Source organism: Rhyacophila brunnea, unplaced genomic scaffold, assembly GCF_057557595.1.
Source record: "Rhyacophila brunnea isolate RB1 unplaced genomic scaffold, BYU_Rbru_1.0 scaffold_5, whole genome shotgun sequence".
In the NCBI taxonomy this organism is placed as follows: Eukaryota; Metazoa; Arthropoda; class Insecta; order Trichoptera; family Rhyacophilidae; genus Rhyacophila; species Rhyacophila brunnea.
The window spans coordinates 2090643-2105892 of NW_028233170.1; the positions used below are offsets into that span (position 1 = coordinate 2090643).

Below are 15250 nucleotides of genomic sequence, written 5' to 3' on the forward strand. Positions count from 1 at the left end.
CATAAGCGCATTTATTCACATTAGTATGACTATGCATAGTGACCTAATGGTTTGTTGTTTTGTGATCACGACGAATAATCATTGATGTCTTTCACAACCGGTTTTTTGGATTTATCTTTTGATTTATTAATATCTCACTGTGGCGAAAATAATTAAATGTCATTACCATTAGCCTCGGCCTGGACATCGGCATTCTTCCATGACTTAAACAACGTTTTGAACTCCAAGGGTACGTTGTCTTCGGGAACCCTGGTGACTGGGGTATACGACGGGTAATGTTTCTTCTTCACGAAGCCCCTCGCATTTCTAATTGCTTCAGATCTTTCTTTGAGGGTTACTTTTTTACCAACCCAGATCCAAATTCCATGCACTCCATTGTCAAGTATGTAAACATCCTGTAACATAGAAATTGTTGAATTATCCATTATATTATGGGATGCTGTGGGCATTCTGACTATACAAAGTTATCTACAAAATTAGGGAGCCAAAAACTGAATGAACCATTTATTTTGCTATAATAAATAAAGTTTAAATATATTTTTTTATTATGTAACTATTGTAATTTAAAACTTATTCATCATTTTAACTATGCATGTCCAAAAAGTTATATAAATATCAGAATTAGTAAGTCAGAATTGAAAAAACTTTTATTTCATTTGTCCGTTTGAGACAGTTAAAGAGAAATAATGAAATATAGGTACAGGTGATCCTTAGCTTATGACTCCCTGACTTGAAATTTTTCACTTGCAACCAAAACAAATAATATTTTTTTGAATATATAACGTACACGGCTGACTGATTAAATTTTTGTTTTCAATAGTCATAAAACAAAGTATACCTTAGTAGGTAATGAAATCACATTCAATTTTGGATTTGAATTGCAATAAATGGAAGGCAAGTAATCAATCTGTCAAAAACCTATTATGTATAAAATTTTTTGAATTTTTTTAATCGATTTAGGTCATTTCAACTTAATTCATCGACTCTTGAACTGTCTGTGACATAATTTTTGGGTATGTGTCACTCTACCGTCGAACAAGAACTTCTTGTCCACATCTTAAAACTACACGAAGCTAATCGCACTTCTGTTTTCAAATGAGGAACGCCCCCAAATTTATCATTTCATTTAACGGTCCCGTAGTGTACGGGTCTATTAATTTACGTAATTTTTAGCTTTTTATAATAAAAATGATCAAGAATGATGTTAGAATTATTATTAGTAAATTTTTGGTTTGGCGAGTTTAAAAGCGGGCGAGTCAGCTAGTGCGATTGTGATGATGACACACAAAACTTTCCACTCGCTCTGAAGCCAACAAGCTAGCGAGTTGAAACCGTCATTTTTGGTACTATTTGACAGGACGTATTGAGTAGTTCGTTTTCTACCGGCAGGTTAGCCACTATCGCTCTACTGCGCAGACGCAGATCGGCCGACACGCTAGTGAGTAGCGAGTTAAGTAGCCCGGCTTTCAACTTTTCTCGGTAGATTGTTTACAATCTGCTTGTTAGCTAGTTCGATGATGACACTGGGCGAGTTTACAAGCAGATTGTAAATTCGCCGGCATGTAGCTTGTAAAGTAGCCCAATGTTATCGAGCCTTTAAACACGCCTCTAGCACGCGTTGCTGCCATGACAGGTACGTCACTGAGAAGTCTTCTATATGCGACTACAGCGACTTCCTGTTATTGTCAATTTTTTGTTGTCAGACAGTATAAACTATTTCTTACATTTGAATTCAAATCAGATTGCGTGAGTGGTCCTGGTTTCATTTCTTCAATGCGATATTTAGTTAGAGTGTGACAGCATTTGTAAAGTCTGATGACATGTTTGGTGTCCATTTTGTCTTTCCCGTTTAGTTCTTCTTCGGTTGTCTTCACTCGTCTGTCTTGTAAGTTTAGATATTTTTGAAACATTGTCTTTTTGTCATTTTTTAATGTTTGTTCATAGCCGTCATTCAAAATTACCAATGGCCTTTCCATCTGGTTCCGACTGGTTGCCTTTCCCATTTTCAATGCTATCTGTAATATAGAGAACGTTTTTATTTACATAATATTTACATATTACTTACATAATTCAATCATTTTACAGATTAGACTTTAGGGCTCTATGCATAGTTATACTTTGTATGTAAATAAGTTGACATGTTCCCATTCCAAGAAACTGAGCGTTCTTGGTAATAGTTCCAAACTCTGTGATAGTCTGAATTTTTACGATAATAGTGTAATAAAAGGAGTTTTAATATTTCTATATAACAAAAATATTATATTTTTTTAATATTACAATTATTAGTGTGTTATAAATGTAGGGTTGTTATCTCAAGATATGAAGTAGATATTAATATAATATACACACCTTGGTTCCATGGAGTTTTTCAACAACATTGGCAGCTCTGCCAACCCACATGAAGATTGTCTCTGGTGTCTCCAGAATGAAGATTCCACTACTGCAGAAGTGATTCCAAGAAATGTCTTCAAGCTCATAGAGAGTAGGGCATCTGCCGATCACTCGATATAGACGAGTCTTCAGATCTCCTCTGCTCCGAAGAATTCTAGAAATAAAATTAAAAAAATCTTTTTACATAACTTGAATGAGTCTCGGAAGATTTATTAGAAAAATCATAATTTTTTTTTTTTGGATTGAGTGGGATTTGAATCCACATCTATCGCATGGCGTGTGGGTGCTCTACCAATAAAGGTAAACGCTCAAGTAGGTACTATCGAAGTCGATAGTCTGAAATAAATACGCATCTACGCATCACCATTGCTAACTTTGATTCACAGATGGCGTCAAGATATCTCCAAAAATTATTATACCAATTTGACATGCGATAGGTGTGGTTTCAAATCCTACTTGGTCCAATGATTTTTCAAGTATTTTTATTATAGATATGCTTCTGAGGGTTGTTCAAATAAATTACGTATGTATTTGTAATGATGAATGTTTCTTTATGTTTAAAATATTCTTAAATCTTGTAGATATATAAATTATAAATTCTGTTATAAAAAGTCTTGATTAAAAAGTAATTTAATTATAAATATCTTTTTGATTTATTATTATTTATCCTGTCATATGACAGAAGAAAGAGCAAAATAATACACACAATAGTAGACTTTTTATAAGAAATGTATTAGTGAATCAGAGTGATGTATTAGAAATTTAAAGTTAATTGACATGGTTAAACGTACCTTATGCCATCTTTAAAGTATGACTTGAGTCTGGCGCTCTCATGTCCCTGAACCTCTCGGTGCTGAACTGCGTTTCCTCCCAAATGGGTGTCCAGCTCGACGGCTTTGTAAGCGGCAGCACCCAAACTGTCAGGAGTCGCTCGACCTCCCAACCAGAAGTGAATGTGCGATTCAAACTTGGCATTCTTCACATCTCTTTTCTAATAAAATAAATACGAGGGTGGGTCAATAAGTCCTTAGAAAAGCCGACAGGTGGCGCGACTAGTACTGTAAGCGGTTTGTTTTCATGCAGCGGCACTACCGATTCAGTATGCTGCGAAGTTTCAATCAGATTGGTCGGGTTGTTGTGTGTTTCTCGTACATTTAAAAAAAAAATTTGCTTGTTTACAAAAATGGAGAAAATTGAGTTTAGAGCTGTTATTAAACATTTTAATATAAAAGGGTTAACAGCAAAGGAAATAAAAAATGAGTTGGATTTAGTTCACGGCACATCTGCTCCTTCACTTGCAACTATTTATAACTGGTTAAATGAATTTAAACGTGGTCGTACATCAACAAAGGATGAACCACGCTCAGGACGTCTTGTAGAGGTGACTACACCAGAAATGATCAATAAAATCCACGATATGGTGTTAAGTGACCGAAGATTAAAGTTGAGTGAGATAATTGAGGTTACAGGGATCTCAAAAGGTAGCGTCATTTCTATTTTACATGACAAATTGGGCATGAAAAATATTTCTGCAAGATGGGTGCCGCGTTTGCTCACAGTCGACAATAAACGCAGTAGGGTGGTGGCCTCTAAAGCCCTGTTGTCGCTCATGCAACGCAATCCGGATGAATTTTTTCGTCGCTTTGTGACTGTAGATGAAACATGGATACACCACTATACTCCCGAGACGAAAGAACAGTCAAAGCAGTGGATTGCGAAAGGCGAACCATGTCCAAAGAAGGCGAAAACCGTAAAATCAGCTGGTAAAGTTATGGCTACTGTATTTTGGGATGCACGTGGAATTATTTTCGTTGACTATTTGGAAAAAGGAAAAACAATAACAGGGGATTATTATGCATCTTCATTGGACCAGCTAATAAACAAAATTGAAGAAAAACGGCCTCATTTAAACAGATCAGGACAATGCCCGTGTTCACACATGTTTACGATCAATGGCTAAAATTGAAGAATTGAAGTTCGAATTGGTCGACCACCCACCGTATTCGCCAGATTTAGCCCCCAGTGACTTTTTCCTTTTCCCAAACTTAAAAAAATGGCTAAGTGGACAACGTTTTTTTTCAAATGAAGAAGTCATCGATCGGACGAATGCTTATTTTGAGGACCTTCCGAAAACTTATTTTTCTGACGGTTTAAAAAAATTGAGAAACGTCTAACCAAGTGTAATGAGCTCCAAGGAGATTATGTTGAGAAATAAAAAAAAATACAAAAATAAAAACTGTTTTAATGCTTTTTTCTAAGGAATTATTGACCCACCCTCGTAGCATAGCTGTTTACATTTAATGGAATATTTTGTAATTTTTTAATAATCCATAGTTTAAATATATTTCTGCGATTACTCTGAATTGAAAGTTCAATCAACAAATTTAATACAGACAGACAGAGTTTAACACTAGTTACAACTAATAGACAAAATTAGTTTTATTTTAATATAATGAAAATAGTACCTTTATAAAACAGACAGCCGTTACTCGAATTTTTCTCAGAATAAAGTTGAAGTTAGAAATTTTGTTTTCTATAGTTTTTCAAAACTGCTTACTAAATATATTAATATTAGGCAAATAACGACTTTTGGCAATGTTGAAATTGATGCAATATTGTAAATACAAAGTGAAATTGTAGTTATGACTAGTAGGTATCTACTGCTAGGGCTGAGGGGTGGCGAATTCAATAATCGACAATTTGGGTGGAGAATAGTTTATATTTTATGGATCTAGACCAGTGGTTCTCACATGAAATTTAACTGTGGCCCCACAATTGACATTGACAGTTTTATGGAAACGTCTGGTGGCCGCACCAAATTTCACTTTTGGTGTGATTGAAAAAAATAAAGCTAAATTTCATTTACTAAATAATGGATTAATTTCTTTATAGACAAGTCCATTTAATAAAAGACATTTGAACATTTTAGTACATCTATTTATATAAAAAAAATAATGCAAATGGAAATTCCTCAATACTCCTTTTTTCCAATGCGACCCGCATGACTGCTTCTAAGTTCACATCTGTCAATTGGCTTCGATATTTGTTTTTTATGAAGTGCATTACACTGAATGATCTTTCACAGTAGGTATACAGTAATAGGAATAATCGACAATATTAATTAAGTAATCATTGCCAATTCTTTGAATTCACTTAATTCTTGGTGGTATTAATAAAATGGTTTTTAAGTACTTGGTCATGACTCATTTCCAATAACGCATATTTAACATTAGCCCAGTAAATTAAATACTGAAAATTATGTTGGTGGCCTGCTGCAAAATCCTCTGGTCACCGCATACGGCCACCAGAGCTGCACATGAGAACCACTAATAGACAGTGTATATTTTACTTTACAATGATTAAAGTAGCATTAGAGAATTAAAATAACATGGCCCACCCAGCGAGATACGAGCTCCCGACTCTGGAATAATTTTCAGGTAGCAGCAATTGACGATACGATATAATCGTCGCCCTCTCTCGGTGTTCAGCGTCAGTGTGATCTTCTTTTAAATGGCTCACTTGCAGAATATGTAGGTAAAGGTATCGTCGCTATAGGATTTGTTTCCCGAATATCCATTTTTGTCGAAGTCGACATTTTAATGCAGTTCAATTTCTTTTATCGAACTCTACCGAAATCATTTATAAAAACAATATATTTTTATCTAGGAACAGAGATATTTTTTTAAAAAACCCGAATACGCCATGTTAAGTTACAATTACTCCGTGGTGTTCTCCCGAATGTCCAACTATTCATACCTGAATATCCAAGTTAATTTCGGTCGAAGTAGATTTCTGGCTGAGTTTTTATTTCCCGAATATGACTTAAGCCAATCAAACCGCGCTGACGCCGTGCATCTCGCTCCCACATTCACGCTGTCTAGCTCTAAAACAATCACGCCCACTTTCATATTTTTCGGCCTTCCGTAGTGCTCTTTCAAATTTCGTCTTATTGATATTGTTTTTAAAGTTACTATTGTTTTAATAGTGAATTCATCAAATTTGAAGAGATCATTCATAGCTGATACATCACCAGTTCGCCCTGAACTTAGAGTTGAGATATGGAAGTGAGTATTTTAACCTAAATAACTGCATTTTGTTTTGATAAATGACACAAAATCCCAACGGTTATATGAATTCTACAGTGTGACCCGCCAACTACTATGACGTAAAAAATAATTATTATTTCAAATTATTATTAATCAAACATTGTTTGTCTTTATTTTACTTTTAATCTAGGTATTTCTATGAAAATAAAGGCGACGCTATTATTTATTTTTGAATGCGCTGATAGTTAATTTAATTTAATATGTATGTTAGTAACTATTTATTTGGTGAATATTATATACTTAGGATATTGGTACCTATCTAATATTAGCAGCCAATGGTAATTAATTTATACGTGCTATTATTTTGTGTTGTTATTCCTTACAATAGTAAATATATAATATTTATTTGGTGGTTTGTAATAAGTTTAATTGTTAATTATAGAAATATATATATATATAATATAGATATATATATACATAGATTTTTTTTTTTGGAAAAAGTATTAATATAAAATTGTTAGCAAGTACGAGTAAGTACCATCATATAATATTGGAGAAATCCGTGACGTCAGTTAGTAATTGAAGTAGTAGATACCTACTTTTATTTAATAAACAAAAACCGATTGCCGATAGTCGCTTGATTTTGAAGAATGCTGATGAGCAGGTAATAAAAGGCCAATAGTTAAAGTTTGTATTCATAAGTATGTCACCTCGTAGCATAGTGGATAATTCGTGGACTGGGGCGTAAACCCAGGAGATGCAGGGTCGATTCCTGCTGGGTGTCTAACTTTTTTCAAAAAGATTTTTTCTATTGGTTATAATATATTTTCTCAGAAGTGATTTTAAAAATTATGTATGTTCAATTATTAGAATGGTACATTCTTAAATCTTGTGAATTATTCGTTCAATAAAAAAAATAGTTAATTACTTAAAAACTATTTTATTACTTAATCCTAAAAAAACCGAAAAAGCGATTGCCGCATGTTATTATTACATACGAACTTGGGTAATTACGATCATTAAGTATTTAAATAGTAGAAGTGACAATTATCGTGTTAATAAATATAACATTTGAGGCGCGTACTTTTTGACCACTCAGTAATCCGTGGGCCGTGCAGCAATACGCTCCGGTCTTAAATCCCGAACGTCCATGTTTTGTCCCGAATATCCACTATTCTAAGAGAGCGCTAAAAATTTCCCGAATATCCACAGTGAGTACTTGTAAATAAAATGCATTTTCTGTGCATTTAATGATTTATACCAGTATATTATTCTTGGAATCTATTTTTAGATAATGTTGCAATCATACAGTGTAGAAAGAATGATCGATACATCTACTGATATTTAAATATACGACAATGAAATTTGTTTTCGTCTCCTGTAAAATTGACATTTGGTCTATTCGGGAAACAAATCCTATAGCGACGGTATGTTACCATCTTACAGTTAATCATATTTGGACATTTACGATATTATTTAAATAAAATGTAATATTGATATTACATATCCTTGATATAATACCATCAGAAGTTAGTTTCGGCCTAATCCCCGAAGAGGAGTCAATTTAGTGGATGTTAATATGTATATAACATTTAACTATCTTAAATAAAATGACAGTTGGGTACAGTATCAACATTTATTTTATGACAGTAAAAACAAAATGTACATACAATGACAGTTGGTCCGGCTGGATGTCCGTAGATGGAGGATGCATATATAATGTAACAATCTCCGTCATAGAAGGTTCCATACTGAGACTTGGGCAGCAACACGACGGATGAGTTCTGGAAACCATAGGTAACGTAATATGTCATTGATCGAGTATTATTATTAAATTTCATAAACCTTTGTTTAAAATTACAAAGATGGTAGCCTGTTAATTTTAAAAACTCTCAGATTGTACATAATAATATGCTTTGGACAAATTCTGCAAGGAAATATGTTGCTCTATAACTTAGTGGCTGGAACACTTACTCGGAAAGCAAATATGTTTTCTAATTTTTAAGCGTCTATGTTTCTGAAGCTTGTGCAAAGTCATGATCTAATTTAAAGTTCTAATAGGGGTCTCCAAATTACGGCCCAAAAACTTCATAATTTGTTTTTATCTTTATTCAAGCGTCAATTACATTGAGCTACTTTACGAGCTGTTTGTTGGCGAATTTAAAAGCGGGCGATTCAGCTACTGTGATTGTGATGATGACACACAAAACTTTCCATTCACTGAGAAGCCACAAGCCAGCGACTATTTTGACAGAACGTTGTTGGTTTTTTTACCGGGAGGTTGCTACTATGCTCTTCTGCGCATGCGCAGTAGGCCCACACGCCGGCGTGTAGGGTGTAAAGTTGACCGGCTTTCAACTTTTCTCTGTAGATTGTTTACAATCTGCTTGTTAGCTTGTTCAATGATTACACTGGGAGACTTTACAGGCAGATTGTAAATTCGCTAACAAACAAGTCGTAAAGTAGCTCAATGTAATAAAATTGACGCATTAATAGTGAAAGCTGAAATAATATAGACGCAACAATAATAACGTTAATTTCTTTTTAATTACTGTTGAACAATTGAAAGGTACCTATTATTATAATTATTGATAGCTTGCAATGGAATAAAATGAATAAATCCTATTGTCTTAGAAAATTATTTCATAGATGTCGGACTGTCGTTAGCGTTAAAATTGCGTGATGGTCACCATTAATTTATTTCGATATAATCTTGCATTCATCGCCTATTTATTACAATGAGCGTTTTAAAATTCAATGCCATTTTAAAACGGATTTGTATGATTTAGAAATATCTTGATATAATCATAATTCAAATCATTTATCGCAAAACATAATATTACATTGTTGGCGGCCACTTTCACTAAATATCGAATTCAAACGGAAAATGATAATAAATATTTAATGCGATAAAAATAATTCTATTGTTTTCAACAAGAAAACCATTAAGATCAAGAAATAGCACACGTCTCTATTATTTTTTCTATTCTGTGAAATATTTATGTAGATATATAGTAAATACAATGTTAATTTATATGCAGGAGCTAGCACAGAGACGAATTGGTTCTGTAAAAAATATGATAATTATAATATTACGCTACACAATTCCGAGAAAACTACGAAGTCGAGGATACGGGAAGAAATTCCGGAATGCACACGTGGGAAAGATAAACTAAACCGCTTGTCGCCATTTTCACGGCAGACCTCCGAAAAGATGGAAAGATAGTTTCGCCAAAATCTGAAGACGCGATATTATCTTGCGCATTTGTAAACATATTGTGTATAGGTCTCTCAGCCAGAGTTGGTGCGAACACAGATATGAAAGATTGTGTGTATTGGTACATTTCTAAATGAACGGGCATTGCACAACATCTACGAGAAATAGCCGTTTGTCTTGCATACGCTTACTTATTGCGCTTCTAGCGAAAAGAGGACAACATGCGTATACGTTCATGTCGATTTAAAAGTTTGAAACATCCTTTTTGTACACAATGCGTCTGTGTGAGTAATGCTTCGCCTCAACTCTTGTTAACACATCTATATTAGTGCGTTGTCGTGAAGGGACAACATGAATTTTTCATGACTTTTCTTCTAGATAAAACGGTTATTTAAACCAGCAGCACCTAGTTCTTCTATCAGCATTGGTGCCTAGTATTCTTGTAAAATGGTTTCCACATTCACTGGACACATCTCGCACTAGTTTTGGATATATTGTCCAATATTTTACGAATTATTTGCCAAACTGTACCGGCCTGCCGACATGCATATTTCTTCAGTTATTCGAGAAACTTTCAGTCGTCTATGTCTTGAAATTAAACCTTCAACCTTTTTGCACGTTTCCTTGGATATTGCTTCCACGGATCGTCCAGTGTGAATGTCTTTTTTAAAGGGTAGATACTCCACTCTTATTATAGTATTTGCTCCAAAATTTGAAAGTTTGAAGGGCCAGAATCCCCGTCAAATACCACCATGCATTATTAGATCTTTCAGCTTCTTCCCTTCTTTGGCTCACTGAAAGGTTTTACAAATCGAGCAATTTCGTAGTATAGCCATACGATGACCCATCGTATGAGTGTCTATAGCTATACGATAACCTGCTTGCCATGGCGTTATTTTAAATGTCAGAATCTCACTGGTCTGAAACTGAGCATTATGCATGCACAATGCACGACCTCAAGACAAGTCCCAGTAGGTACGTCATGGCCCCATATTCTGAAGCGGGCCACTAGGCCAGGATGTTTGGCGGCGCCCCATACATATCGCTAAGGTTATGCGCAGTACATTTTATTTTTCTCTAAATGGTATCCCAAATGGAATTCAAGGGTCCCGTAAACTAAAATTAAAGGGCGTATATTTTTATTGATGTTTTGTATTTTTATATAAATCCACTTGAATTATTGAGTTCTCGGCTCTCGGCGTTCAATTATGGAGCACTGACCGCGACCCCTTTTGTGGTAGTCAAGTAACATGCGACCTTCAATATATTTGATAAATAGCCATTTTTATTAGATAGGAAACACACTAAAATAATTAAAATAAATTTATACACGTGAATTATCATTTAATTATATCCATCATCATATCACATCGCTTTACATCACATAGCCACATACTTCTAAATGGTAATATTCTTTCAGCAGGTGACTTTTTTCTACTATCAGGCAAAATTTTTAGTGTGTTATCTGACTTTATCTGAATTTTATCTGACTTAACTGGTCGATCTGCCACGCCGGGCCCCCAGGCTAGTGCCCTGTCAGCCCCCCCCCCCCTTATGGGGACCATGAGGTACGTAAGGACTTATTTACACGCACTCATACTTTCTCATACTCGTCGTACAATATAAAAATTATTTAAGTTGTTTATTTCACAATGGAAATGATACTTACTAACTTTATTCAACCAGCAGAATTCTTATTTGAACCCCCTGTTTCGAAATCGGTAAGTTTGCGGTATGTGAATATGACGTTATTTGTTTTGGTATTTGTAACGCAGGTACCCACATAATTACATGTTTTCCATAAAGATATGGCAGACGGTTTCGTAATAAGACCTTCGTGCAATTTACCATAAATATCTTGATACCTATCTACTTTAAATAGATACACGAAATAAAAATACCGAGGCAATAGTAGCGCCAGATCGGCCCTGTCTGCAATTAAATACAATTTCACGGACCGCGGCTGTCAGAATTGCAGGAGAGGAGACCAATCTAGCGATAACTTTATTTTAAATACTAGGCATGCAGGTACCTATAACAAAAGACTGAAATGGCTTCCTGATTGACAAATTCCGATCACAATGAGCGTGCTAAATGGGACCGTCGAAATATTTGTGGAGAGCGAAGAAAATTATCATAAACTAGGAAGCAATGGTTACTTAATACATAGGTATTTTAATCGTGAGAATATTACAAAGTTGTTGGGTATTATGATACTCACTACCATCAGATCCATTTTGACCTATAGGTTTGAATGATGGGCCTTATAAAAAAGATGACAGGAAACTGGGCAGTGGCGTAGCTAGAAATATTGGACCCCTATGAGAAAATCGTGCTGGCACTATGTGTTTCTAAAAAAACCTTTTTCAATTTTCCCCTCTCCGATCTGATCGGCTTCAACGAGAACTTCTAGCTTCCCTTCTATTTTTTCAGATTTCCGTTCTTACACATTCTCATATTTAAAAAGGGGCTAATTTAGAATAATATAATATTTTTTCAACCATGTCCGATCCTAATAAGATCATGATTGATGGCACCATAAATGTTGATTTATTTTTTATTAACTATATAATGTTTCTGGCCGAGTTAAATAGGTTAAATTTATAATGTTAGGTATTTATCATTTTACTTTAACATGTACATAAGCACATACTTTATTGTTATATTGGTTGTTATTTGTAACTAAGTCATTCTTATAATTTGTATTTTATTATGTACAAGCTGAAGTACCCGGCTTCGCACAGGGTCGCTTTGTGGATACATTTATCTTAGATATTTAAAAAATAATAATAAGTTATTATCTTTTTAATATTAAAATATCTAATATCGATGGTGCAGATCACAAACCTTCTTAGTCAAAAAATGGGATTTTACAGGGGAAGGTTTAAACTGATTTATTTGATAATGTAAGACTTTTATTAAAAAAAAAAATACCCAAAGTGTAATGTTTTTGTGTTTTCTAATGATTGTATAATTTTATTTATAACTAATATAAACCGTATTACATTTATCATGACATAGAAGTATTGTGCACTCAGATTTGTTGAAATATTTGACAAAGGAGGTTTTCCTTTACATTACATTTTATGAGAAAAGTAAATTAGTTTTATTTAAAAAATAATGAAACAGTTTGCGTGACATAGGAGTTAAATATTGAATGGCTGTATAATTAATTAATAAATAAAAAATAATGTATATTTAACTAATGTACATGTTTTTAAATGACCAAACATAAACAAAACAGAATCAAACCCAACTATGTTAAGTATGAAGCTTTTTTTTTTAAAATTCTAACATATTTAAATTATAAATGTGGTAAAGAGTCATAAAAATGGTGAAAGTCCTTTGGATTTGGACATTTTAGTTCCTGAAGGTGCTTGAACTTGTTGCTGATATTTTTACTTGAACCGTGCAATCTTGGATAAGCAATTGGAACTGTTATGATCTTCGGTCGTCTCGGTAGCTCTTTAAGATCATGACTAAAATTAATTGTGTACTGGATTTTCCCATTTGGAAGGTAAGCCAAGTGACACACAACGTTAACAATTGGATCCCTTTTTTTGTTTCTAGTCTTACCAACGTGTATCGAAGTCACTAGTCCATTATAGTTACTTTTTTTATTATTAACTATCAATAATTCATGGTGGAACTGCATTGTATTGAATTTATTATAATGGTTGTATTGAATCAATGCAACATTATAGTTAAGTAAAACATCATGAGTTACATAGTGCACTCTATAAGGAAATGACATATGTATGGCTTTTCATGTAGCCACTGCATACTTAGATGGCAGATAAATTTCCCTGTTCTTCAATTTTCTTTCGATTGCAGCATGTAAAGAATCTCCTTCCATTTACGTGTGTCCAACTTCCAAGTATTTTTGAGTAGGTAATCTCGAATTGATATTTTACTGCCAATTCGAGGAGTGCATTAACTTTGCAAGAATATTGTTCTTATTTCGATACACGCACCCATCGCTCAATATTTAAATGGACTGGTTTCTAATTTAATATGAGATTCGTTAGGTGATTAATCAAGAGATGAAAATGTCGGAGCTTCTAAGTCTTCTTATGAGTGAACTTCATCAAATGTACACTGTGACAATGCCTTATGTATTTGATGTTTCATTACATCTATCTTTGTAAACTCGATAAAGACCCATTTTCTAACGAAACATTGGTTGAAGAAAGAGTCTTAATTGATCCCTACGGCAGTAATGTGACTTCATTCTTGGTAGTGAATCGATAAATTCTGCAGCATATCTTTTCTTAGTATCAACATTTCGCTCATTGTCCTTGCACTGCTGGTTTTGGTATCCCGTGAATGGCATTCTTAGCCCAATTTCTAGCACTCTAAACTCGTATGGTGAAAGTATTACAGAACATTTATCGGCAAACTTCTTTTCTTTCCTCTTTTATCTTTAAGTAGTAGTAATAGATATACTCCCTTCTACATACATCCAGAGTTCTTACATAGCTTCTGATTGGGGTCTATACAATCTATTAGTAAAGAAACGTATGATTTTCTCTGTGGCCATGACATATCCAACCAAAAGTGGTCGAAATTCCCGAGTTTCTTGAAACACATGCTTGTGAGATGCAACGTGGACCAAGCTTTCGTTTGTTTTTATTTTTACAGTATGTTTTTTTTACTAATATTGTCTCTTACTCGGTCCGGATATTCCTGTTCTTTCACTCTATTATTTGCAGATATATTTCGTTTCCATGCACTTTGCTTTTGTTTCTCTTTACATCATTGATAATATATGCCTTCCTATTATCTCAGTCGATAGAATATTTTCATTATCTTGAACAGAATCTGAAAGTATAGGTTTGTACATACCGAAAATTCTTGATTTTAATTTGCTTACAATGCTAATCGCATGATCTTTCTACTTCAGGAACTCATTATTTGGGTTTATATTATAAAAAACGTAGACCTAAAACCCATTTATCTCTAATAAATCTTTTTGTATATAGTTTTGTTTGTAAAACTTCATTGATAGCTTCATACAATGGACTGATATAGAAGCAATGTGCAGCAACTTCACATCATGTAGGAGGTTTGTGCAGCATAATACGATGAACATGACATAGGAGTTTTAATTAAAAGATCAATAAACTGGGCTATATTTCTCTTTGACATATGAGGTAAAGTTCAACAGATCCGTTAAATTTTTGTTGATTTTTTGATACTCGTACCATAAAGTCAAAATCGAAAAATTTGACATAGAAGGTTTGTGATCTGCATCATCGATATGGCAATATGAAAATAATTCTAATAGGAGTAAAGGCCAAACAAAAGATCACTAAATTAAATTCGAATCCAAAACATGCAAACGATATTAATAGTATTAATATGTAGTAAAAAATTCAAAATTGGATGGAACAAACAAACAAAAAACTTTGTATTTTATATAATACCAATTTAGAAACTTTCGCGGGTATGCGCACAACAACTGACAAAAGTTTCATCGCAATCGGATGAATGGTATAGGAACGCATACGAATAGAAGAGATGCTTTTTCTAATTCAGAAACCTTTGCGGGTGTGCACACAACAACTCACCAAAATTTCATTGCAATCGGATGAAT

General features: G+C 33.9%; 1 protein-coding gene across 1 annotated transcript in view; it reads right to left on the minus strand.

Annotated features, from left to right (window-relative positions):
* Positions 1-15250, minus strand: part of qua (villin like protein quail) — a 71941-nt gene that overhangs the window by 11289 nt on the left and 45402 nt on the right. Inside the window, exons 3-7 of the mRNA XM_085955923.1 lie at positions 8108-8221; positions 3183-3382; positions 2350-2545; positions 1725-2015; positions 167-395 (exon numbers count right to left, since the gene is read on the minus strand). Of these exons, the coding sequence (XP_085812049.1) occupies positions 167-395; positions 1725-2015; positions 2350-2545; positions 3183-3382; positions 8108-8221 (1030 nt within the window). The remainder of the gene's footprint in view (positions 1-166; positions 396-1724; positions 2016-2349; positions 2546-3182; positions 3383-8107; positions 8222-15250) is intronic.